Source organism: Mobula birostris, chromosome 19 (genome assembly GCF_030028105.1).
Source record: "Mobula birostris isolate sMobBir1 chromosome 19, sMobBir1.hap1, whole genome shotgun sequence".
NCBI classification, from domain to species: Eukaryota; Metazoa; Chordata; class Chondrichthyes; order Myliobatiformes; family Myliobatidae; genus Mobula; species Mobula birostris.
In genome coordinates this window covers 4,474,930-4,502,362 of record NC_092388.1, presented here as the reverse complement: position 1 = coordinate 4,502,362, position 27,433 = coordinate 4,474,930, and the positions used below count along the sequence as shown (strand labels likewise).

The 27,433-nt window shown below is 40.8% G+C and overlaps 1 protein-coding gene across 1 annotated transcript in view; it reads right to left on the bottom strand.

Annotated features, from left to right (window-relative positions):
* Positions 1–1,628: 1,628 nt before the first annotated feature.
* Positions 1,629–27,433, bottom strand: part of LOC140212389 (ubiquitin-conjugating enzyme E2 E2) — a 182,512-nt gene continuing 156,707 nt past the window's right edge. Inside the window, exons 5-6 of the mRNA XM_072283137.1 lie at positions 15,939–16,086; positions 1,629–2,995 (exon numbers count right to left, since the gene is read on the bottom strand). Coding sequence (XP_072139238.1) covers positions 2,898–2,995; positions 15,939–16,086 — 246 coding nt within the window. The 3' untranslated portion in view covers positions 1,629–2,897. The remainder of the gene's footprint in view (positions 2,996–15,938; positions 16,087–27,433) is intronic.

The following is a 27,433-nucleotide window of genomic DNA, read 5'->3' as shown; positions in this document are numbered from 1 at the left end:
GTCAAACAATGCAACACCTCCCCCTTGCCCCTCCGATTCTATCACACCTGAAGCAACGAAATCCAGGAATATTTAGTTGCCAATCACACCCCTACTGCAACCATGTTTCACTAATAGCTACACCATCATACTTCCAGGTATCAGTCCACGCTCTAAGCTCATCCACCTTTCTTACAATGCTCCTAGCATTAAAATAAATGCATTTAGGAAATTTTCCTCCTCTTACTCTCTGTTTATCACTAACGGTGCAAACAAATTTACTATCTCCTTTTTCTTCCTTTTCCCCTACATCTGTTCCTACACTCTGGTTCCCCTCCCCCCTTGTATCTAGTTTAAATCCACTGGAGCCTCTCTAGCAAACCTACCTGCAGGAATATTTGTCCCCTTCCAGTTCAGACGTAAACCGTCCCGCCGGCACACGTCCCACCTTCCCTGGAAAACTGCCCAATTATCTATAAATCTGAAGCCCTCCTTCCTGCACCATGTCTTCAGCCGCATGTTAATCTGCGCTATCTTACTATTTGTAAACCCGCCTGCACGTGGCACTGGTAGCAATCCTGAGATTGCTATCCTGGAGGTCCTGTCCTTTAACTTGGTGCCTAACCCCCTAAACTCACCTTTCAGGACCTCTTCACTCTTCCTACCCACATCATTGGTCCCTACATGGACCACGACATCCAGCTGCTCACCCTCCCTCTTGAGAATACTGAGAACTCGATCCGAGATATTGCGGACCTTGGCACCAGGGAGGCAACAGACCATCTGGGATTCTCGATCTCTTCCACAGAACCTCTATCTGTCCCCCTAACTATTGAATCCCCTATCACTACTGCTCTCCTCTTTTCCCTCCTTCCCTTCTGAGCTGAGGGTCCAGTCTCAGTGCCAGAGATGCAACCACTGCAACTCGTCCTCATCAACAGTATCCAAAATACTTGGGGCTCCCTTATCAATAGGTTTTCTAGCAAGCCCTCAAATAACTCAACATTATGGAATACGATCTTCCATTTGCATCACTGGCTTTTCAGTGGGATTAAGTTTTGGTCATTTTATAACAGACAGCACAAAGTTTCCTGCTGTAATGAAACATTGCTCATCCACAGAATGGAGGAAACTATAGGGGTGTCTGATCTTGGGGAGTTTTAGAATATTGAATAGTATAGCATGGAACAGTCTCTCAACCCACGATGTTGTGTTGACCTCTTAACCTACTCTAAAATTTACTAAATTATGTGGACCACGGTGTCAGAGGTGAAGGTAGAGGCAGATACATAAGGGATATTTAAGAGACTATGATAGAAAAATGAAAGGCTATGTGGGAGGGAAGGGTTAGATTAACTTTGGAGTAGATTAAAAGGCTGGCACATCATGGGATGAAGGGACTGAACTCTTCTATATATATATATATATATATATATATATATATATATATTCAAATCAAGCAATGGTTAACAGTCATACACAGAGATGTTCGAATCTGACTATTAGATTGATTTTTAGAGTAGGTTAAAAGGTCAGCTTAACATTGTGAGCTGAAGGGCCTGTGCTGGAACACATTACCTGGTTTTAAAAAAGTAAGTTTTCAAGTGGTGTTTTTTTTAAAGTCAAGTCAATGACAAAGGAGAGAGGAGTATGCTGTATTTCAGCCATGGTGCTGTTTTAATGGGTGCAATAATACAAGTGTACATCAAACTGTTCCACAGTCAAGAATTGCAAGTATCTCAAAATTTACAAGCATTTGAAAGTAAGTAAAGTGGATTCCGGTTATTTGGGACACAGCAGGACCAGCACATTTTGGCCCAATTAAGCAGCTGCCCCAATTAGCCAAATAGTTAAAAAGGTACTAAAAAGGACAAACAACTGTTTAACTAAGAAATTATGTATTTAAATGAAATACAGAAGAAATTAGAACACTGAGTATTAGTTTGTAATGGTTAACAACGGAGGAATTCGTCCAGTGTACACTGCCGCATTCTTTTGATTGACTATAAATGAACAAACTCAGCGCAGACACTTGTAAATAATGGACAGCCTTCATACAATGCTATCACCAATTGCATCCTCCAAATTTTCATGGTAACATTCAAGATTATTGTTAATACTTTTAGATTCTTCATAGTTTCTAAATTGAAGTAGTGAAATATTTTTAAAAATTTCACTCCTGGCTGTTTCTGGCATTGAGGACTGAATGCTTGAAAATGCAGTGAGTAAAACAGTTCTGAATTATCCTACTGTTTATTTCTCACCAACGGTTGGTGAGAGAAATAACTGCTGTCTGGATACAAGCATGCTATTTAAAAACTGTTTCCTTTAAGCACAGTGCAGTGTCTAATGGCCACACAGTGCACGTGACTGACACTACTGAGAAAATGTTCAGCCACAGTCTTGACCCAATTAACCGGAATCCACTGGATTGTTCAAACTACACAAATTTTAAGTGTCGTTCATCAGCCTTTTTGAGAAAAGAAGATAATGAGGCAGGTGATAAAGCCAGTCATTGTAGTAATGCACAGTGACTGTGAACTTAACCTACTGCAGTGATAGCCTGGTAGCATGCACCTGACATGGTCGACCTCAATACAAAAAATCTGGTTCTAATTGCAACCTATGTGAAGAAATCAGATATAAATCTATCATGGAAGAGGGCACACTTATACAAACCTATGTAACAATAAAACTCTCTACATATATAACGTGAACATTCTTTACATTGTAGAGATTTAGACATTGTAAAAACAACCAGGTGTCAAATTTCTTCAAGTCTTCAAGGAACAGAAGGATATTTTTACACAAAGATATTTTTTAAAAAAGAGCAGGGCTTAAAATAAAGTCAGGAGGGAATCTGGGTTGTTGCAGGCGGAGTGTGCTTTCCCAGAGTCCAGGAGTTACTGCTGTCTACCCTATGTAGCATATCTCTTGGTCCACTGCCTGGCTATTCGGTCATGTTCTGCTCTGTTGGTCAGGTATTGAGTCGCTATGCTTCCAACGAGAGGGTCCGCTGCAGAACGACAAAAGAACGTGGGTCAGTTATCAGCACTGGATGCACAGTTAATGTACCTCATCATCTACACAGCATATAAACCACAGTAATAATCTTACACAACAAGATGGGCAATGTTAATTCTATTATTGGCATTATTAAATAACGTAGTAATGAGGGAGTGGGAGGGGAGGGAGAAAAAAATGGGTGGACTCTGATAAGAGCATGAGGGTGATGTTTGAGATCCAAGAACAACATCTACTTGGAAATTCACCCCATTTCAACACAACTACATTAAATTCAGTGCTTTCTCATTCTAAAAAGCCTGCTTGTTCTTTGCGATTTACTGTTGTAGTCACTCATTAATCTTGCCAGCTGTTCAAGATTGAGAGATCAAATCACTGTACAGTTATAATGATTTGATCTTGTGATACCAAGGATAGGTTACCCACTGAATCAGTGTATTACGTGGTGAAATGCAACAAGAAATAAAGAGTTAATTTGTGAAGGAAGCTTCAATTAAAAATGGAAAATGCTAGAAACAGTCAAATGGCTGCACCTGTAAAGAGAAAAACAGAATTAATGTTTTACACTGATGACTAGAAGATAATCTAGCATCCTGCAAGTTAAGGAACAATCTACCAAATGGTCATGGTCATAATTTAAAACATGAATGGGTACACTGAGGTAAATAGTGATAGATCTTCCACTGGTCACAGTAATGAGGCAGCACACATTACATTAAAAGTTTAGGAAAATTTTCAGGTGGTGATTTGAAGTACTCTCCATGGCAAATAATTTTAAAAAAAGATTTGATGAAATAAATAATAAAGAGGATTATCAAAAGGTATGCAGTACTGCCTGAGATCAGCTGCATCACAAAGAATGATACTGGTACAAACGTAATTATTCTGAAGGACTGTTTCAATATGGTGGACTAAGATTTCTGAAAGCGCGTACTCCACAAATTGACATCCTTTCTTTCTGAAGTTGCGCTGGCAGTAAGACGATGGGTGTGTTGGGTTGATATTAAACTGCAGGAGAAATGTCTTGACAAATATAGGAATTAGCAGCACTAAGGAGAAAATGTACTGTAGATAATCTTATGTAGAACAGTACAGGCCCATCGGCCCACAATGTTGTGCCAACCCTTTAACCTACAAACTTCTTACAGACAGCCTGGCAATTGAACACTGAACACCGATGCCCTGAGCTGTAATAGCATCACGCTAACCGTTATGCTACCGTGGACCATAAATAATTATTTTTTCCCTGCAATAACAAACTCGTTGAAGAACCACTTATGTGTGAACAATGAGAAGAAAGTTCTGGTTCCTTTTGCACTATATTGGTTGGGGTAGGGAGGTATATTGGGAATTAATATAGACCTATTTTTGGATGCACCAGTCCCAATCCCAAACAGGAAATCTGTGGCAGGCCAGGAATGTTTCATTTGGCAAGTATTCACTGGGCCTGAAATTGATCCTCATTGAGTTTCTTATTTGCTTGTAAAACTGAACATAATGCGATTGAATATTTAATCTGGGAAATATCAGTACTACATTCTGTCATATGACTCGATGTTCTCGACTGTGTAATCATCATAACAGGGCAATGCCTGACTTACGTTCCTCAGGAAGTGTATTCCCCTCTGTCATCAGATTTCTGAATGGACAATGAACCCGTGATCACTACCTCACTATGTTTGCTCTCTTTTTTAATATATACTTATTGTAATTTCTAGTTTTTATTATTACATATTGCAATGTACTGCTGCCACAAATCAACTTTGAACATTGATATCAAACCCGATTCTGATAGCTCAGCTTTGTCTGAGTCATTTCTTTACATAACTATAAGTATTGGTTAATCTGCAGAGAGAGTTATTTGAATCTCAGCACAAAGGCCTTTCCACTGCACTTCTATTCATCTGATTGGAAATTGCATTCCTCTTTCTATTGACAAGGCATTTAGTCTCTGCACAACTGGGCAACCTTGAAATAATGAGAAATAAACTGTTCTCTCTTATTCTCTCCATTATAACAATAAGATAGGACTGTGTTTACACAATACACAGAGGTACTATATGTCCTTCTCTGTTAGATAATAATGCTGAAAAACTAATTCACAACTTTATAACCAATAGTCTAGATTACTACAATGCACTTTTTACTGGCCTTCAACTCATTCAGAACGCCGCAGAACTGTTAACCAGGATGGGGAAGCATATCATCACTCTCATCCTAGCTAATTGGCATTGGTTCTCTATATCTTTTAGAATAGATTTTAAAGCTCTCTTACTTATTTTCAAAGCTTTTTATGGTCAGGGACCAGAGCGCATTGCAGAATTGTGTTTGTTTTATAACGTTGCTCGAGCTCTCTGGTCTTCTTCAGCGGGTCTCTTAAACTTAAACAATTTTCCTCAAAAGCTAATTGGCAGGTCAGCTTTTTCTGAATGACACTCCTAAACTGTGGAACTCTAAACCTAAAACTACAAGGGATGCAAAATCAGCTGACACTTTTAAACAACAGCTCAACACCTATTTGTTTTAACTAACTTTAAAACCTTCCTTTAACTACAAACGTTTGTAACATCTTTTGTCTTTTAGTTTCATGCTTACACTTTACATTGTAAAGCACTATGAACTACAGCATCTGTCGAAAAAGTGCTCTATAAATAAATTATTATTTTGGCTGAAGATTCTGTAATAGGGGAAAAAATCCTAACATTTAAAAACACAATAATTTTGCTCAGCATCTCGGCATTTCGGGCTGAAATATAAGGTGTTGCTCCTCCAACCTGAGTGTGGTCTCATTGTGACAGTAGAGGAGGCCATGTACTGGCATGTCAGAATGGGAATAGGAAGTGGAATTAAAATGGATGGCCACCAGGAGATCCCGCTTTTTCTGGCAGACTGAACGTAGTTGCTCGGTGAAGCGGTCTCCCAATCTACATTGGGTCTCATAGAGATATATAGACCACTCCGGGTACACTGGATACAGTAATGAAGGAGGAGGTGTAGGTGTAAGTTCCACAAACCTGTCTGTCCAGGTAGACCCATTGATTCTGCTTGTTCCTGCCTCACTGAACTTGTATCTGCACATCTTGACTCAGTTTTATTCCCCCCACCCCCCCCTTCAGTCCCTTCCCACCTACATCCATGACACTTCACAAGCTCTTGATCTTTTCAATAACTTCAAATTCCCAGGTCCTGATCATCTTATTTTCACTATGGGTGTCTAGTCCCTATACACCTCCATCCCCCATCAGGAGGCCTCAAAGCTCTCCGTTTCTTTCTGGACACCAGATCCAACCAGTTCCCCTCCACCACCACTCTCGTCCGTCTAGCTCTCAATAATTTTTCTCCTTTGGCTCCTCCCACTTCCTTCAAACAAATGCACACTTACATGGGTCCCAGCTATGGTTGCCTTTTTGTCAGCTACATGAATAGTCTTATGTTCCAAGCCTACACTGGTGTCACTCCCCAAGTTTTCCTATGCTACATCGATGACTACATTGGTGCTGCTTCCTGCAACTTTGCCTTCAACTTCCACCCTGCCCTCAAATTTACCTGGTCCATTTCCAACACCTCCCTCTCCTTTCTCAATCTCTCTGTATCTCTGGAGACAGCTTGTCGTTTGATGTCTATTATAAACCCACTGACTCTCACAACTATCTGGACTTCCTCCCACTGTTACTTGTAAAAATGCCACCCCCTTCTCTCAGTTCCTCCATCTCCAGCACACCTGCTCTCAGGATGTGGCTATTAATTCGAGAATGAAGGAGATGTCCTCAATTCTTCAAAGAAAGGGGCTTCCTTTTCTCCACCATCAATGCTGCCCTCAACTGCATCGCTTCCATTTTGTGCACGTTTGCCCTCACCCCATTTTCCCGCTACCTCACCAGGGATAGGATTCCCCTTGCCTCAACTACCACCCCACCAGCCTCTGCGTCTAGCATATAATTTTCCGTAACTTCTGCCATCTCCAACAGGAGCCCACCATCAAGCACATCTTTCCCTCCCTCACCACTTTTGCTTTCCACAGGGATCGCTCCCTAGGCAACTCCCTTGTCCGTTCGTTCCTCCCCACTGATCTCCCTCCTCGCAATTATCTTTGCAACTGGAACAAGTGCTACACCTGCCCCTACACCTCCACCCTCAATTACCATTCAGGGCCCTAAACAGTCATTCCAGGTGAGGCGAAACTTCACCTGTTGGGGTCACCTACTGTATCCAGTGCTCCTGGTATGGCCTCCTGTACATCAGTGAGATCCGACGTAGACTGGGAGACTGCTTCGCTGAGATGCTGAATTCCTCTAGTGTGTGTGTGTGTGTGTGTGTGTATGTGCGCGCGCATTGGCTGGATTAAAGCGGGATCTCCCAGTGGCCACCTATTTTAATCCCACTTCCCATTTCTATTCCAACATGTCAGTCCATGACCTCCCCTACTGTCGCGATGAGGCCACACTCAGGTTAGAGGAGCAACACTTTATACTCCGTTTGGGTAGCCTCCAACCTAATGGCATGAACATTGATTTCTCGAACTTCCAGTAATGCCCCACCCCCTCCTTCACCATTCCTGTTTTCCTTTTCTCACCTTATATCCTTACTTCCCTCTGGTTCTCCTCTGCCTTTTCTTCCTTCCATAGCCTTTGGTCATCTCCTATCAGATTCCCCCTTCTCCAGTCCTGTATCTCTTTCACTTATCAACTTCTCAGCTCTTTATTTCAGCCGTCCCCCCCTCCCAGTTTCACCTATCACCTTGTGTTTCTTCCTCCCCTCCCCCCCACCTTCCTACTCTGACTCCTCATTTTTTTTCTTCAGTCCTGCTGCAGGGTCTCGGCCCAAAATGTCGACTGCTATTTTCCATGGACACTGCCTGGCCTGCTGAGTTCCTCCAGCATTGTGTGTGTGTTGGTTAGTTTAATAAAGTTTACCAGCACCTGTGAGATATGAGTATTAAAGTGCTGGTGATGGGCACATTGCACTGGGCCACAGTACTAGAAATGGAGAACCAAGCCCTTTTCATCTTCTCTAGGTTCCCTAATAAGCTTGAATTTCATGGACAGCTGGCACAGTAAGCCTCCAGAGGGTTAATTAGCTGTCACTCTAGTCGTGACACTATTCCAGTGAAGCTTGTTGAAATGGAGACTCATCAGATTAGAACTATTATTTTTTATTCAATATTAAATGTCAGGCAAATATGAACTCTTAACTTAATGACAAATTAGTTCCTTTTTCACATTTATGAACATACAAAATAAATGAAGAAAGCTATATAGTACAATCAGCCACAGAATTAAATTAATTCTGAATTGATATTTTGAATTAGGGTTTGATCTATATTATAAAAGTGGAAATGTTTATAATGGAGGAAAGGACTTTTTGAATTTTTAAAATCCATTCATGACTTGTTAATGTCAATGGAAAGTTTATTCTTTAATTTGGAACCCCAAACCACATTCCTGAATTGTTTGTCCCACTCCCATCAAGGAGGAGGCTACATACCATTAACACCAGGACCAAAAACAGTTAATTCTCCCAAGCAGTAAGGCTAATCAACAGCTCCAGCCACTAACCCACCCCTCAACACCCTACCCTGAACCACCACTACTTTATCGTTTCCTGTGCCTGGTGTCACTTCATGGAGATACAATCAATGCATACAAGTTAACTTATGTGTTTTTATTACAACATAGAAAATCTGCAGCACATTACAGGCCCTGTGGCCCACAATGTTGTGCCGACCACGTAACCTACCCTCGAAGCTGCTCTCGAATTTCCCTACCACATAACCCTCTACTTTTCTTCTAAGCTCCAAGTACCCATCTAAGAATCTTTTAAAAGACTCTATTTTATCCATCTCTACCACCTTAGCCGTCAGTGCATTCCACGCACCCACCACTCTCTGTGTGAAAGACTTATCTCCGACATGCCCCTTATACCTACTTCCAATCACCTTAAAACTATGCCCCCTTGTGTTAGCCATTTTGGCCTTGGGAAAAAGTCTCTGGTTATCCACACGATCAATGCCTCTCATCATCTTATACTCCTCTATCAGGTCACCTCTCATCCTCCATCGCTCCAAGAAGAAAAGGCCAAGTTCACTCAACCTATTCTCAGAAAGCATGCTATCCAATCCAGACAACATCCTCATAAATCTCTCTGCACTCTCTTTATAGCAGGGGTCCCCAACCTTTTTTGCACCGCAGACTGGTTTAATATTGACAGTATTCTTGCGGACTGGCCGATAGGGGGCGTGGGGGGGGGTGGCTGGGGAGGTGTGTGTGTTCAAGTTCAACAGCATGTGACAGGGAATGAGGAAAGGTGCAGCTGACTCATATTGTTTCATATCGCCAAATTATATTGTTTCCTCGTGGCCTGGCATGCTTTGCGGCCCGGTGGTTGGGGACCACTGCTCTATAGTATCCACATCCTTCCTGTACTGAGGTGACCAGAAATGAACACAGTACTCCAAGTGGGGTCTGACAAATGTTTTATATAGTTGTAACATTACCTCATGGCACTTGAACACAATCCCATGGTTGATGAAGGCCCACACCATATGCGTTCTTAACAACACTGTCAACCTGTGCATGCGTTCTTAACACCACTGTCAACCTGTGCAGCAGCTTTGAGTGTCCTATGGACACGGACTCCAAGATCTCACTGATCCTCCACAATACCAAGAGTATTACCATTAATATTATATTCTGTCTTCAAATTTGACCTACCGAAATGAAACACTTCACACTTATCTGGGTTGAACTCCATCTGTGACTTCTCACTCCAGTTCTGTACCTATCGATGTCCTGCTGTAACCTCCGACAATCCTCTAGACTATGCAAAACACCCCCAACTTTTGTATCATCAGCAAACTTAATAACCCACCCTTCTATTTCCTCATCTAAGTCATTTATAAAAATCACCAAGAGAACAGTTCCCAGAACAGATCCCTGCGGAACACCACTGGTCACCGACCTCCATACAGAATACCAACCATCCACAACCACCCTTTGCCTTCTGTGGTCAAGCCAATTCTTGATCCACAAAGCAATGTCCTCCTTACTTTCTGAATGAGCCTCGCATGGGGAACCTTATCAAATGCCTTATTGAAACCTATACACACTAGATCCACTTCAACCTTCAATGTGTTTTGTTACATCCTCAAAGAATTCAATCAGGCTCATAAGGCACGACCTGCCCTTGACAAAGCCAAGCTGTCTATCCCTAATCAGATTATGTTCCTCCAAATGCTCATAAATCCTGCCTCTCAGGATCTTTTCAAACAACTTGGCCACCACTGAACATTTGCCACATTTCTGCCATGCATTTCCCTGAGAGCATCTGCTCCCAATTTATCTTCCCAAGTTCCTGCTTAATAGCATCATTTCCCCCCATCCCAATAAAATGTTTTCCAAATTGTCTGCTCGTATCGCTCTCCAGCACTATGGTAAAGGAGATAGAGTCGTGATCACTACTTCCAAAATGCTCACCCACCGAAGATCTGACAACTGACCAGGTTCATTTTCCAATAGCAGATCAAGTACAGCCTCTTTTCTAGTTGGCTTATCTACATATTGCATCAGGAAACCTTCCTGAACACACCTAACAATCTCCACCCCGTAAAACCCCTTGCTCTAAGGAGATGCCAGTCAACATAGGTTAAGTTAAAATCATCCATCACAACAACCCTATTATTATTGCATCGTTCCAGAATCTGCCTCCCTTTCTGCTCCTTAATGCCTCTGTTACTATTGGGGGGGGGGGGGGTCTATAAAAAACACCCAGTAGAGTTATTGCCCCCTTCCTGTTTCTGATTTCCACCCACAATGACTCAGTGGACAATACCTCCATGATTGCCTCCTTTTCTGCAGCCGTGATACTATCCTTGATTAGCAATGCCACACCCCACCTTTTTGCTTCCCTACCTGTCCTTTTTGAAACATCTAAAGCCTGGCACAGTCAGCAGCCATTCCTGCCCCTGAGTCACCCAAGTCTCTGTAAAGGCCACAACATCACAGTTCCACATATTGATCCACGTTCTAAGTTCATCCACCTTGCTCAAGATACTCCGTGCATTAAAATAGACACATTTCAAACCATCTGGCTGAGTGCTTCTTTGCTGTATCATCTGCCTGTCCTTCCTCACAAACTCCCTACAAGCTGTCACTATTTGTGCGCCAACAGTCTCATCCTTTGCCTCTTCACTTCAGTTCCCAAGCCCCTGCAAATCTAGTTTAAACCCTCACCAATAGCATTAGCAAACCTCCCCACCAGGATATTGGTTCCCCTCCAGTTACTGTTGTGTAGTTTACCTTCACTCGGCACAAAATGAGCACATATAGTTTACCTTGTATGGTTTTTCCGTGCTGCATTGGATCTGGAGTAAATATTATTTCATTCTCCTTTATACTTGTGGATCGGAAATGACATTAAACTTGAATCTGTTAAATTTATTCTCCATGTTATTGGTTTGTAAATTTTAGACCTTTGTTTAACCTGGTGACAATTATAAGAACAATGGTACATTTTCAAGTCAGAATCAGAATAGGGTTAATAAGTCATCTCTTCTAATGTCCCTGTCTTTGACAGGTGTTGGAAAGACTTTGCCAAGTTTGTTGGGAAGGGATTAGTTTTGTTGTGTGTGATTCTAGTGCCTCTATCAATATAGGATGGGCTGTCTGCTCTTTATTCTTATTATCTCTGACATAACTGTTTGGTACAACTGAATGTCTTAAGGAACTTTAGTAAACCATTAAGTATACTCCTGTGGACTGGATCACTTTTGGGCCAGTTCTGTTTAATACAGCAGATTATGACAACCCAGTAGTTCCATTACCAAGTCCTTCTTTTCATTCCAGAATATTTAATTACGGCAGCTGAATTTAAAGGAAAGGTTTTCACGCAGATGGGATTAGCTCAGGAAGGCACCTCAATTGGCATGCTTTGTTTGGGCCAAACAGCCTGATTCTATAACTCCATGCCTGAACTGCTGTATTGGGATTTGAAAGGCTCAGGATTATAGGTTCAGTCCAGTGAAATAACCACAAAATTTTTATTCCCTTTCTATTTCATTCAGAGGTACAGTACGGAACAGGCCTTCCCAGAGCAACAGGCCTTGCTGCTCAGCAACCCACCTTATTAACCCCAGCCTAATCACAGGACATTTTACAATGAACAAATAACCTACTAAATGGTACCTCTTTGGACTGTGGGAGGAAACTAGAGTACAGGGAGGAAACCCACACGCTCATGGGAAGAACATACAAACTTCTTACAGAGGACGCCAGAAACATAGAAACATAGAAAATAGGTGCAGGAGTAGGCCATTCGGCCCTTCGAGCCTGCACCGCCATTTATTATGATCATGGCTGATCATCCAACTCAGAACCCTGCACCAGCCTTCCCTCCATACCCCCTGATCCCCGTAGCCACAAGGGCCATATCTAACTCCCTCTTAAATATAGCCAATGAACTGGCCTCAACTGTTTCCTGTGGCAGAGAATTCCACAGATTCACCACTCTCTGTGTGAAGAAGTTTTTCCTAATCTCGGTCCTAAAAGGCTTCCCCTTTATCCTCAAACTGTGACCCCTCGTTCTGGACTTCCCCAACATTGGGAACAATCTTCCTGCATCTAGCCTGTCCAATCCCTTTAAGATTTTATACGTTTCAATCAGATCCCCCCTCAATCTTCTAAATTCCAACGGGTACAAGCCCAGTTCATCCAGTCTTTCTTCATATAAAAGTCCTGCCATCCCAGGAATCAATCTGGTGAACCTTCTTTGTATTCCCTCTATGGCAAGGATGTCTTTCCTCAGATTAGGGGACCAAAATTGCACACAATACTCCAGGTGTGGTCTCACCAAGGCTTTGTACAACTGCAGTAGTACCTCCCTGCTCCTGTACTCGAATCCTCTCGCTATAAATGCCAGCATACCATTGGCCTTTTTCACCGCCTGCTGTACCTGCATGCCCACTTTCAATGACTGGTGTATAATGACACCCAGGTCTCGTTGCACCTCCCCTTTTCCTAATCGGCCACCATTCAGATAATAATCTGTTTTCCTATTTTTGCCACCAAAGTGGATAACTTCACATTTATCCACATTAAATTGCATCTGCTATGAATTTGCCCACTCACCCAACCTATCCAAGTCACCCTGCATCCTCTTAGCATCCTCCTCACAGCTAACACTGCCGCCCAGCTTCGTGTCATCCGCAAACTTGGAGATGCTGCATTTAATTCCCTCATCCAAGTCATTAATATATATTGTAAACAACTGGGGTCCCAGCACTGAGCCTTGCGGTACCCCACTAGTCACTGCCTGCCATTCTGAAAAGGTCCCGTTTATTCCCACTCTTTGCTTCCTGTCTGCTAACCAATTCTCTATCCACATCAATACCTTACCCCCAATACAGTGTGCTTTAAGTTTGCACACTAATCTCCTGTGTAGGACCTTGTCAAAAGCCTTTTGAAAATCCAAATATACCACATCCACTGGTTCTCCCCTATCTACTCTACTAGTTACATCCTCAAAAAATTCTATGAGATTCGTCAGACATGACTTTCCTTTCACAAATCCATGCTGACTTTGTCCGATGATTTCGTCGCTTTCCAAATGTGCTGTTATCACATCTTTGATAACTGACTCCAGCAGTTTCCCCACCACCGACGTTAGGCTAACCGGTCTATAATTCCCCGGTTTCTCTCTCCCTCCTTTTTTAAAAAGTGGGGTTACATTAGCCACCCTCCAATCCTCAGGAACTAGTCCAGAATCTAACGAGTTTTGAAAAATTATCACTAATGCATCCACTATTTCTTGGGCTACTTCCTTAAGCACTCTGGGATGCAGACCATCTGGCCCTGGGGATTTATATGCCTTTAATCCCTTCAATTTACCCAACACCACTTTCCTACTAACATGTATTTCGCTCAGTTCCTCCATCTCACTGGACCCTCTGTCCTCTACTATTTCTGGAAGATTATTTATGTCCTCCTTAGTGAAGACAGAACCAAAGTAATTATTCAATTGGTCTGCCATGTCCTTGCTCCCCATAATCAATTCACCTGTTTCTGTCTGTAGGGGACCTACATTTGTCTTTACCAGTCTTTTCCTTTTTACATATCTATAAAAGCTTTTACAGTCAGTTTTTATGTTCCCTGCCAGTTTTCTCTCATAATCTTTTTTCCCCTTCCTAATTAAGCCCTTTGCCCTCCTCTGCTGAACTCTGAATTTCTCCCAGTCCTCAAGTGAGCCACTTTTTCTGGCTAATTTGTATGCTTCTTCTTTGGAATTGATACTATCCCTAATTTCTCTTGTCAGCCACGGGTGCATTACCTTCCTTGATTTATTCTTTTGCCAAACTGGGATGAATAATTGTTGTAGTTCATCCATGCAATCCTTAAGTGCTTGCCATTGCATATCCACTGTCAATCCTTTAAGTGTCATTTGCCAGTCTATCTTAGCTAATTCACGTCTCATACCTTCAAAGTTACCCCTCTTTAAGTTCAGAACCTTTGTTTCTGAATTAACTATGTCACTCTCCATCTTAATGAAGAATTCCACCATATTATGGTCACTCTTACCCAAGGAACCTCTCACGACAAGATTGCTAATTAACCCTTCCCCATTGCTCAAAACCCAGTCTAGAATAGCCTGCTCTCTAGTTGGTTCCTCGACATGTTGGTTCAAAAAACCATCCCGCATACATTCCAAGAAATCCTCTTCCTCAGCACCTTTACCAATTTGGTTCACCCAATCTACATGTAGATTGAAGTCACCCATTATAACTGCTGTTCCTTTATTGCACACATTTCTAATTTCCTGTTTAATACCATCTCCGACCTCACTACTACTGTTAGGTGGCCTGTACACAACTCCCACCAGCGTTTTCTGCCCCTTAGTGTTACGCAGCTCTACCCATATCAATTCCACATCTTCCCGGCTTATGTCCTTCCTTTCTATTGCGAATTGAACTATTCAGAATTGAACTCTGAACTCAGACACCCTGAACTGTAACAGTGTCAGGCTAACCACTGCACTATCATGGTGCCCATCTTAACCTAGTTCTAATGAAACTATAACACACTGAATACAGGTAATTATGATTAGAACACAAAGGCATTTCCTCTTGTAAAGGAAATGGGTGAGGAGAATTAGAAAGCATTAAATATCATATTCTAATTACCGGTCTGGCCATGTGTAATGCAAGGTCACTTTAATTTCTTTACATAGAGATTCTTAACTTCACTTCAATTATCAGATAACTTCTTAAAAGTAAACATTTAAAATTAAAGTTTATGACAAAAAAAGTTGTGTGAAATCAGCTTGAGCAGTCTAATTTCAAGTACTTAAAGAAACTGAAGATGTTACTGGTGGACGCGGGTTCAATTTCAACATTTAGGAGAAATCTGGATAGGTACATGGATGGGAGGGGTATGAGGACTAAGGTACAGTTGCACGAAGGTAGGACTAGGCAGGTTAATAGTTTAGCATGGACTAGATGGGCTGACAGGCCTGTTTCTGTGCTATAGTGTTCTATCACTCTAAGGCTATGGAGTTAGCATTTTTTTAAACTCATCTATCTTCATGGAGCATTTACCATTTCGATGTACTTTGAATGCTTCTAAAAATGGCTAGTTTAAGGTTTATTAATTGTTTATTGTCGTGTTTTGATTTAGAACAACCCTCTGATTTGATTTTGTTCTAAATCATATGACATAATATAGAGGTTATTTATGCAAAGTTGATAAATCAAATTTCTTGAGTCATAAAATATCAATAAAGTAAAATGTACAATAAAGCTGCTCTAAAGATAGTGGAAATCCATGAATTGCTACAGCACAAAAACTTGTGAATTTTCATCTGCCTTTTCTCATTTTTATTTTAGCATTTGCAGATTTTTCTTTTTAAAAATATAAAGCCAAAGTTTAAAATGATGTAATTGCTCTTACCGGGGTTGCAGTCTGTTAGAAGTGAACAAATTGACAGAAGAACCTTCGAGATGGTGAGTGCTGGGCTCCAGTTATCCTTCAGAATATCCAGACAGATCACTCCCTGACTGTTGATATTGCAATGATAGATTCTTGTCCGGAATGTCACCTGTCAAGTTGAGGTGAAATAAGATTTCACAGGAAGTCTTCAACTGCTTACAAGTATAAACTAATTTCAATACAATAGCAAAGTAAATGAGGCAACTCTGCTTCACATGAGAGGATCAAAGACTGACATCAGCTAGTTTCTGAGAAGCCTCCAAAGTGATTAAAGATAATGATTAGCTTTATTTGTCATATGTACATCAAAACATCTACACAGTGAAATAACTATAACAATGATGCATTCCCATCCACCCTGCATTAATTCCTGGGCAGATCTTCCCCTTTTTAAATATCTTAACATGATTTGTAGCAAAATATTGTGTCACATGAAAGATTCTTTTTATTATAACCTCCATTAATCCAGTATGCTTGGGAGTTTGATGTGGGTGAATTGATAGATTTTCCAGAGAATTGATTATTATTCTAAAATATAGAGCAATTCACTTTTTAAAAAAGTGACACTACATGGTGGTATAATAAATTCTGCAGTGTAGTTTAAAGAGAACAGAAAAACATGCCAGTATATTAAAGGGAGACTTGGTACTGGGGCGCTGGTATGTTAATGGGGTTGCAAGAATTATCAGTAAGGCTGATACTAAACCATTAGAATTTCTAAACTATTGGATGGACATTTACTGGAGTTTCACTGTACTCACTAGAAATAATGTTAGGGGGTGGCATGGTAGTGTAACACTATTACAGTGCCAATGACCCTGGTTTAAATCCACTGCTTCGCATCTGTAAGGAGTTTCTACATTTACCCTGTGACAGCATGTGTTTCCTCTGAATGCTCTGGATTCGTCTTACATTCCAAAGACGTATGAGTTAGTGGGTTATTTGGTCACATTGGTGTAACTGGGTAGCACAGGCTTACTGTGTCAGAAAGACCCGTTACCGTGCTGCATCTCCTAATACTGTAATTTATTTCCCTCGATTTTAGCAGGAGATGAAATGGACTTGTACCAGAGATAACTGAAACTCACACATTTGTGTTCAGCTCCCATTAATGTGGCACAACAATTTTGGAAAGTCTTGAGTCTTTAAAGGCATATTTCCTATTGCTTCCAGGAAGTCTGAAGGAAGAGGGAGATAGCTCTCACATTTTCGAGGAACACAAGCCTTAGTCAGTGAGATGCATGCCAAAGGAAATTTCTGTAATTGGGAGTTCACCAGGCCCACCTCAGGAATAACTTGGCAGGCAGGTGACAATATTATTATTCTCAGAAAATCCCTGCAAAGTGGAGCAACACAGAAACATATTTGATGTTGTCACAAGATATTATCTGCTGTTTACCCCTGTAGAGTGCAGATTCTTAAAGGCAAGTGCATTTTTTTATTTAACCAAGTTCTTTCAGTAAGTAACTGACCATGAGGAAATACAGAGCTTGCTTAGGGAGGGCAGAATGTTAAAAGTACATTGTGATAGCTTTTCAGCTGATACAGAGACAGACATAGAGAAGGTGTCCACCTAATCTTAGAGAATGAAGCAGGACATATAGACTGCCCAAAGTGTCTGTGGGTAAGCATTTTAGGGACAGTGACGATAACTCTTAAGTTTCAATATAGTTATAGAAAGCAATGTAGGTGGTCCAGAAATTAAGGAATGAACGATCTCGGCCTAAAATGCCAACTCCTCATCTCCTTCCAAAGGTGTTGTCTGACCTGCTGAGTTCCTCTGGCATTTTGTGCATTGCTCCAGATTTTAAGCATCTGCAGAACCTCCTGTACCCCCACAGATTAAGACCCTGAATTTGTATAGGACCAAACTTAATATCATAAGACAGGATCTGGGAAAAGTAGATTGCACAGACGTGTGTGAGGTGGGAGATGTTTTTTTTTAAACAAGTAAAGCAATGAGAATTCAGGGTTAATGTGTTCTTGTAAAGATGAAGTACAGGGAGCCATGGGTGTCAGGAGTTTGATGAAGAAAAGAAGTATGTGGCATGTTTAGAGAATTAAAAACAGGTGAAGCCTTATAGGGGAGCATAATAAATAAAAAAAAAATCACTGGTAGACTGGAGTAAGGAAAATCTAAATTAAATTTTCATATATAAAGAGCAAGAGCAATTTAGAAAATAGTATGACCTGAGAGTGGGAATAGTGGCAGTTTATGTATGCAACCGAAGGCTATGGATGAAGTCTTACTTCTTACCTGTATCCATGAAGAAAAGGAAATTAATTTTCCACAATGCACTGTCTAAGGCGGCGATGGAGGCAGGTACTCCCACGTTTAAAAAGTATCTGGATCAGCATTTGAATCACCAAGTCAGGCAACACGTTAGTAACTGGGATTAGTATGGATGGATGCTTGGTGGTTGGATAGACATTGTGGGGCAAAGGGCCCATTTCTGTGCTGTCTGACTATGTTGTAGTGAGCTACTTAAGTACTGTAAATGGAAGAGAGTCATTCAGTCCTCCACAGGAGGACACCCAAGATTCAGTTATTTATCACGTGTACATCGGAACTTAGAGCAAAATATTTCGTTTGTGTCAACAAGCAACACAACCGAAGGTGTGCTGGGAACAGCCCACAAGAATTGCCACACATTCTAGCGTAAACATAGCATGGCCAAACTGTTCAGCAGAACACAGAACACAACAAGCAACAAAACAAGCCTTGTCCTCCCTCCTAAAGGACTCATGCAAGCTTACAGAAAACAGGACATTTACCATCAGGGAATTCTTCTCATGCTTCACAGCAAATGGAACACTAAGGGAATGTAAATCGTTCTTTCCAGATGACAAGGTCTGTTGTTAAGGGCGATCCTATGTGCACGTTCAGTCAGCAGCTGCCCTCATTTACTGGAAGTTAGCCATGCTGGATGCACGAGATGCCACCTGCTCCTCATGGAAATCAAATCGACGAAGTAATTCCTTGTGAGTACAGAGCATGAGGGACCTCTCTGATACAGCAGTAAGCAACACATAGCAGAGATCAGCAGCAACCAGTTGAAAAGACCCTGGGATAAAGAAGTTCAAATATGCTCACCACTATAGAGACACACACAAAATTCTGGAAGAACTCAACAGATCAGGCAACATCCACGGAGAGGAAAAATGCTGCAAAAAGTTAAAAAAAAAACTCTGCCAGCCCCATCGTGGGTATTAACCTCCCCTGCATCCAGGACATCTTTAACAAAGGTAATGCCTTAAAAAAGTGACATCCATCACTAAAGACCCCCAACACTCAGGATATGCATCGTCTCATTGCTACCTCAGGGAGGAGGTATAGGAGCCTGAACCTGCAAACAGTACCTCAGTATTTTTCCCTCTCTTTTTGACCTACTATTTAATTTCCTTCTTTATATTTATTGTAATTTATAGTTTTTATTATGTATTGCAATGTACTGCTGCTGCAAAACAACAAATTTCACGACATATGCCAATTTTATTGAACTTGATTCAGATTGAAGAATCGATGTTTCAGGACTCTGGAGATAGTAGTCCATGCACGAAGAAATGGCTGATGCTCTTCCAGCAGAAAGTCACCAATGTCAATAGCATTGGTCGAAGGGCCTGTGAATACATTATTGCTCAGAGAGGTCCAAGGAAAACATCACTTCTCTGAAGCAGCTTCTGGGCTCCTACCACCATCTGTCCTGAGATCCTGAACCTCTCATGTGACCAATCATGGCCACGATAACCCTTGGTGCTACTACGGAAATGCCTATGAGATGACTATTCTTTCCCATTACTGGGAAAGTAGGCATCCCTCTGTCTCAGCCTCCCTGCTACTCAAGTAATGCAACAAGAGAACGATCACTGAGGTGGACACACCCAATTTAAAGTTGCTGAATCCATTCTTACTTTAGTCTTGACTGGCTTTGAAATCTCAGATACCCCAAATTTCATTTATGGATTTCCTTTTCAATGCTAGAGTTGTAAGTGCTTTCTGCTGTTTCTCATGACACCTCACTGTAATATCAATCCTGTAGGTGAAATTACGACCAGCTGGCTGCAGGAAAGCACACGTGTCCTAAACTTCTCAGTTTTCTCAGGCAAAGGGATACCCGTCATCCCGATTCCAACCATGCCTTTAGTTAATACTGCCACCATCATAAGCACAAGAGATTCTGCAGGTGCCGAAAACCTGAGCAAAACACACACAAGATTCTGAAGGACTCAGCAGGTCAGGCAGCATCTACAGGGGGAAATAAACAGACAACGTTTCAAGCTGAAACCCTTCATCAGGACTGGAATGGAAGGGGAAAGAAGCCAGAATAAGATGGGTGAGGGGAAGGAGTGCTGACACTGTCGTGTCAAGCTTTTCTCTTGTTTTGTTGTACATCCCTGACAGAATTATATCTACATCCCTTTCTCTTCCTAATTCCACCTATCAACATCTGATAGATGCCATTAAGATGTAACTCTCTTCCTCCATTTACATAGAAACACCTCTAAGCTTTAGACAGTCAGTCCTATATCACAACATTGAGTCAGAATTTCTGTCCCCTGAACATTGGGATGATCAAAGCCATTATTCTTTCAAACTCCATTTCCTTCCATGCCATCAACCTTGTCTTTTTTGCTGGCCATACTTTTTGAGGCTGAACCCAAGTATTTAAAACTTTGCATACCGGTGGAACCAGAGCTGAGCTCTGAACTCCACATTCTATTCTTCATTAATGCTGCTATATCTTCCTCTACAAATGTGCTCCTTTCTGCCTCGATCTCAGCACATCCACTGCTTAAAATGCTTTTGCTATTTGTATTTCATCATTTTAACATGACTAAGGTCTTCTAACTAAGTCCCTATAAACCTTTACAAGATTACTGTTGTCCATGGGCTGTTTTGTACTGTTCCCTTAGATCCTAGCACTTGTAAAATACAAGCCGTCTCTAAAGAAATAGTTTTGGCCTATACTATTGGGAAGTGTGCGAGAGAAGGGTTAGATTGATCCTGGAGTAGGTTTATATAGTCAGCACGACATTGTGAACTGAAGTGCCTTGTACTGTGCTGTGCTATGTTAATTGTGCACTCTCCCTCAACACTTTTCTCCCGCACTGTAAGTCCTTTGACTGCTATCTATCTCCATCTTCCAAGTAGGCTCTTCAACACTCTTGATCCTACTTTCTGTAGATTTTCAAGATTCAAGATAAAAGTTTATTTATCACATGTACATGGAAACATACAGTGAAATATGTCATTTGAGTAACAACCAACACACCCAAGAGGGTGTGCTGGGGATGAGGACATCCCGCGTGTGTGCCACACATCCCATTGCCAACACAGCATGTTCAACCATGCTCAGCAGAACAACACAGAATACAACAAGCAACAAAACAACAACAGCAAAACAAGCCCCATTCTTCCCTCCCATTCACACATGTACACAGTCCTCTAACCCTCAAGACAGGCCGTCTTCTTTGGCCTTCAGTGGATTCGGACTAAGGGACTTTTCTTTTCCTTGGATGTGTGAATTTTCATTTTTCTTGTTCCTCTTTTGTCAAGTTTGATAAATTTATCTTGCATTCTATGATTTAACTCCCTTCCACTATATTTCCATGTGTGATATGCCTTTAGCTTATTTTTACATAAAAATGCAATTTATTATTGTTTAAAATAATTAGGTATAAAGTGCAGCAAATCTGTTCCCATGATCCGTGCAATGAATTTGGAGTATAGAACAAGTCAGTTATGAGATATGATGATAATATATCATTATATAAACTGCGATTAGAATTACCATACCATGACTAACACTATTTGGCCACAAGTACAAGACCTCACTCATCAGCTAATGTCACTGTACAAGCATGACAACAAATATGTTCTCATTACCTGTATCAGAAGAGAATCAGAGAATAATGATGGTACCAAAGACAACTTAACCTCTCAAGTTTATATCAACACGCATAGTGAAATATATCATTTGTGTCAATGACCAACCTCATTCTCCTGCCTTCTCCATATAACCTTTGACAACTGGACTAACTAAAAATCTACCAAACTCCACTTTAAATATACTCGATGACATGGCCTCCACATCTGTCTGTGGCAATGAATTCCACAGCTTTCCCACCCTCTGCCAAGCCATGCTTCAGGTGCCAATGTAACATGCCTACAACTTACTAATCCTAATGTGTGTTTTTTTTTGGAAAGTGGGAGGGAATTGGAGCACCTGGAAGAAACCTATGTTGTCACAGGGAGAACATACATATTTCTTACAGACAGCAGCTGGAAATGAACCCAGGTCGTATGATTGCTGGTGCTGTAAACATTATCTTAACTGCTATGCTACAATGCCTTATTACTACAGATAATGCTCAAAGCACTAAAAAGAAACCAACTTTGCTGTCTCCACAAGTTTCTCCAAATCTATTAGCAGAATAAGCAAATGTTCATGGTTTCCTCTCCAAGGCCAACATCCTGAGAGTCCAAGCATGTAGTGGGCAACATCATTTGCATTCTAACACCAGACATCTGAAACAGACACTCTGTTCTTTAGTGGAAAAAGATTACCAGAGTGATACAGCAAATATTCTCAAAGCCTTCTTTTAAAAATGTAACATCAGCTCCATCTCAGAAATCTCTGGTCTGTGAGTGATCAAGATAGCAAGTAGCATTTACAAAGGGACAGGTCTCTTTGGAAGCACGTAGAAGCTCAGTGAAAACATTGAAAGAATGGCAACAATTCCCTTACTAACCATCCCCCCAGTCAAGCTTGACTAGCTCACCTGCTTACGTGTGACATAAGTGCCACAATAAAGAATGGCTGCACCTCTAATTCCTTAGAATTTTGCAAAGATTCCGCATGACATCTAAAACTTTGACAAACTTCTATAGATGGATGGTGTGGAGTATACTGACAGGTTGCGTTAGGGCCTCGTATGGAAATACCAATAACCTTGTATGGTAATGCTTATAAAAAGTAGTGGATAAAGCCATGATGGGCAAAGCCCTCCCCACTATTGAGCACATCTACAGAGTGTGTCGCAGGAAAGCAACATCCATCACCAGGGACCCCTCTCACCCAGGTCAAGCTCTCTTCTCATTGCTGCCATCAGGAAGAAAGTACAGGGGCCTAGGAACTCACATAAGCAGGTTCAGAAACAGTTACTACCCCTCAACCATCAGGCTCTTAAACCACAACACTCACTTTAACACTGAACTATTCCCACACCAATGGACTAACTTTCAAGGACTCTTCATCTCAATATTTATTGCTTATTTATTTAATATTATCTTTTTGTATTTGCACAGTTTGTTGTCTTTTGCATGTTGGTCATTTGTCTGTCTTGGTGCGTTTTTCCTTGATTCTATTATGCTTCTTTGTACTTATTGCAAATGCCCACAAGAAAATGAATCACAGGGTAGTATATGGTTATATATACATTGATAATAAATTTACTTTGAACTGTTGCAGAGTCCAATTTTTACTTATGCCTAATCAGGCACAGAACTAGAGTGGAAGCAAATCATGCTGAAACCCTGTATGATCCAGCAATTCAGAAAATGGCCATGGTTTATGATGTGTTTGTGTTTTAATGATTGTAATTGATCATGGTGTTTGTGTTGATTTATTGTGATTGATCATGATGAAATACTTTAATAACTTATGATTGACGAATCCATTAGATTTCGTACTGAAACTTTAACTTGGCTTTTGTTTTCCAAACAATACTCCGATAACACTGCATTTGCAGCTGCTATCTGTTTGAATTACAGGCCCAAGATCATCTTTTACTTGAATATTTCTGCCATAGCAGTTTCCCCGATAGCCTGCAATACAAGACAGTAAAACAGATAATTTTCACAATCTTTACAGAATAAAACTTTGGGCGGCATGGTAGCATAGTGGTTAGCACCACACTATTGCAGCTAAGTGCATCGGAGTTCCGAGTTCAATTTTGGTGCCGTTTATAAGGCGTTTGTTCATTCTCCCCATGAACGTGTGGGTTTTCTTTGGGTGCTCCCGTTTCCTCCCACACTTCAAAGATGTACAGTTAGTAGGTTAATTGATCATTGCAAATTGTCCTGTGATGCTGTAAATAGGTGGGTTGCTGGGTAACTTGCTGTATCTCTAAATAAAATAAAAAGTAAATAAAAGACAGTAAAACTGTCAACATTTATGATCATTGCAAAATAGAACTCTGAAATCCTGCAACATGATAGCATTCTAACCGTGGTGTTGTCAGTGACTGCTTGTTTTGCTAGGGATGTCCTATTTCTCAGCTTTTCCCAGTGATATCAGCTAAACACATAAATGAATGAGAATAGTTACTGCATTTCCTGCTGTAAACTGCAAAAGGTTGAAGTGTAAGTGATTATTTATTGATATACCAAATCATTGAATTACAATTCCTTCAGAAGGCTATTTCAAAATTGAACTGCTTTGAACATTATAAATATTTTAAAGCATTTATTATTTCAACAACTTTAATCTCACATACACTTAGTGGTCATTTTATCAGGTACTCTTGCTCGTTAATGCAAATATCTAATCAGCCAATCATGTGACAGCAACTCAATCCATAAAAGCATACAGCCATGGTCAAGAGGTTCAGTTGTTGCTCAGACCAAACATTAGAATGGGGGAGGAAATGTGATCTAAGTGACTTTGAACATGGAATGATTGTTGGTGCCGGATGGGGTGGCTTGAGTTTCTCCTGGTATTTCCATGCACTACAGACTCTGGTTTACAGAGAATGACGTGAAAACCAGTAAAAACATCCAATGAGTGACAGTTCTGTGAATGAAAATGCCTTGTTAGTGAGTAAGGTCGGAGGAGAATAGCCAGACCAGTCCAAGCTGATGGGAAAGTGACATTAACTCAAATAACCACGTATAACAACAGTGGTGTGCAGATGAGCATCTCTGAGAGCATAAGTTCAACCTTAAAAAGAATGGCCAACAGCAGCAAAAGACCAAGAACATACACTTTGGCCACTGAACATGTACTTTAGTCTATTTTGACATCTGTAAAATAATTAAAGTGCTAGAGAATTGTTCTACTCAATCATAACATGGTTGTTGTATAGCAGAAATCTCCCTGAACCGACACCTGATACAAACTTCTACACAGAAGACTACTAGATTTTGAAGGTGGTGAGTGCTTTCCTTAGTGAGTGCAAAGCCTGGGCCATTATTCATGACTGTTGATAATCCAAGTCAATCTGCAATTCTTCCTTCATTCCAGTCCTAATGAAGGATCTCAGCCCGAAACATTGACTCTTTATTCCTTTCCATAGATGCTGCCTGACCTGCTAAATTCCTTAAGCATTTTGTGTGTGTCAATCTGAGAGTGCCGGCCATTATTTCTACAGTTAGCTGGGCTGCACTATGTACCTTTGCCTCAGTGCTACAATATTTTTGAATAGGCTGTGTTCATGGAGAAGTCAACAAGGCTGATTTTGAATCTGGTTCCCTGAAAATATATCTGGCATGATTTGTTTTTCTCTTGATTGTAGTGTGTCCCAATAATCTATGGTGAATGTACCAATTATCTCCTTTGACGGGCTTTAGAATTTTCATGCTTTTCTTTAAATCAAAATTCAGCAGAAAATTCTACAACGACCCTTTTTCAATTTATCATTAAGGACTCTCATCATGCAGGACATGCCCTTTCCTTTTTTCATTACTAATATCAGAGAGGAGGTACAGAAGCCTGTAGATCTACACTCTGTGTTTTAGGAAAAGCTTCTGCCCCTCTGCCATCGGATTTCTGAACAGACAATGAACCCACCCATGAAAACTACCTCACTACTCCTCTTTTGCACTATTTATTTTTATTGCAAGTTACATTCATTTGTTCTGCTGCCCCCTGACAAAAAAATCTGATTTCATGACTAATGTCACTGATCAGATTCTGATTCTGAGAGAAAAAATATCAACTATGTTGTTTGAAGTTAGCTTTAAAATTAATTTACAGTGAGGACATTTTCCACTAAAACTTTACTTGCCAGGAGGAGACATATGCTGAAGGTAAGTACCAGCTGGCTCCTAAATTAGCCAGTTCTCCGAAGAAATGCTTTATACCTCATTCCAGCACTGACCAAATTGAATTTGTTGGGAGCTACAGATATCCATATGTGAAAATGATTGTAGGATTACTTTGGGTAGACGGAAATGCTGTTACAATCAGATTTGCCATGTACTTATTAAAAAGCACAACAGAGTGGCTGAATGACTGACTTCTCCTCCAGATTCGGCTGTTTGCAAACAGTGACCTTAGTGGTAAAAGTATTAACAAATTCTTTGCAGTCCTGAGTCTGTTGCATTTAAGCACTCGATCTGATTTAATTGTAAAGCTTTAGGAGTTTAGATTTGTAATCACTGTTAAACAGTGATTTTCAGAGTTACTAAAATGATGCTTAGACCTTTTAGAGAAACATCATTTTAATAGTTCACAGGATAGATATGTCCCACAGAAGAAGTTCTCAAATGGCAGGGATAGGCAACCATGGCTGACCAGGGAAATTAAAGACTGCATAAAAGCCAAGGAAAGGGCATAAACAGTAGCAAAAGTGAGTGGGAAGTTAGATGATTGGGAAGCTTTTAAAATCCAACAAAAGGCAACCAAGAAAGCTATAAGAAGGGAAAAGATGTAATATGAGGGCAAACTAGCCAATAATATAAAGCAGAATATTAGAAGTTTTTTCTGTTATATAAAGAGTAAAAGGGAAGTGAGAGTTGATATTGAACTACTGGAAAATGATGCAGGTAATGGGGGAAAAGAAATGGCAGATGAACTAATGAACTTTGCATCAGTCTTCACTGTAGAAGACACTAGCAGTGTGCCAGAGGTCTGTGAGTGTCAAGGGGCAGGAATGAGTTCCATTACTATTACAAAGGAAAAAGTGCTAGGCAAACTCAAAGGTCTTATGGTAGATAAGTCACCTGGACCAGATGGACTACATCCCAGAGTCCTGAGAGAGGTTGCTCATGAGATAACAGATGCATTGGTCATGATCTTTCAAAAATCACTTGATTCTGGCATGGTTCAGGAGGACTGGAAAATTGCAAATTTCACTCCACTCTTTAAGGCAAAAGAAAGGAAGTTATAGGCCAGTTAACATAACCTCAGTGGTTGGGCGAGTGCTGGGGTCTATTATTAAGGATACTTGGAGGTATGATTAATTTTTTGGAGTTACTTGGGAGACTAATGATAAAACAAGTCAAAGTCAGCATGGTTTCTGTAAAGAGAAATCTTGCTGGACAAATCTGTTAGAATTCTTCGAGGGAGTAACAAGGTGGACAAAGGAAAGGCAGTGGATGTCATTTACTTGGATTTTCAGAAGGCATTTGTTAAGGTGCCACACATGAAGCTGCTTAACAAGATAAAATCAGGAAAGGTACTGGCATGGATAAAGGAATGGCTGACAGGCAGGAGGCAGCGAGTGGGAATAAA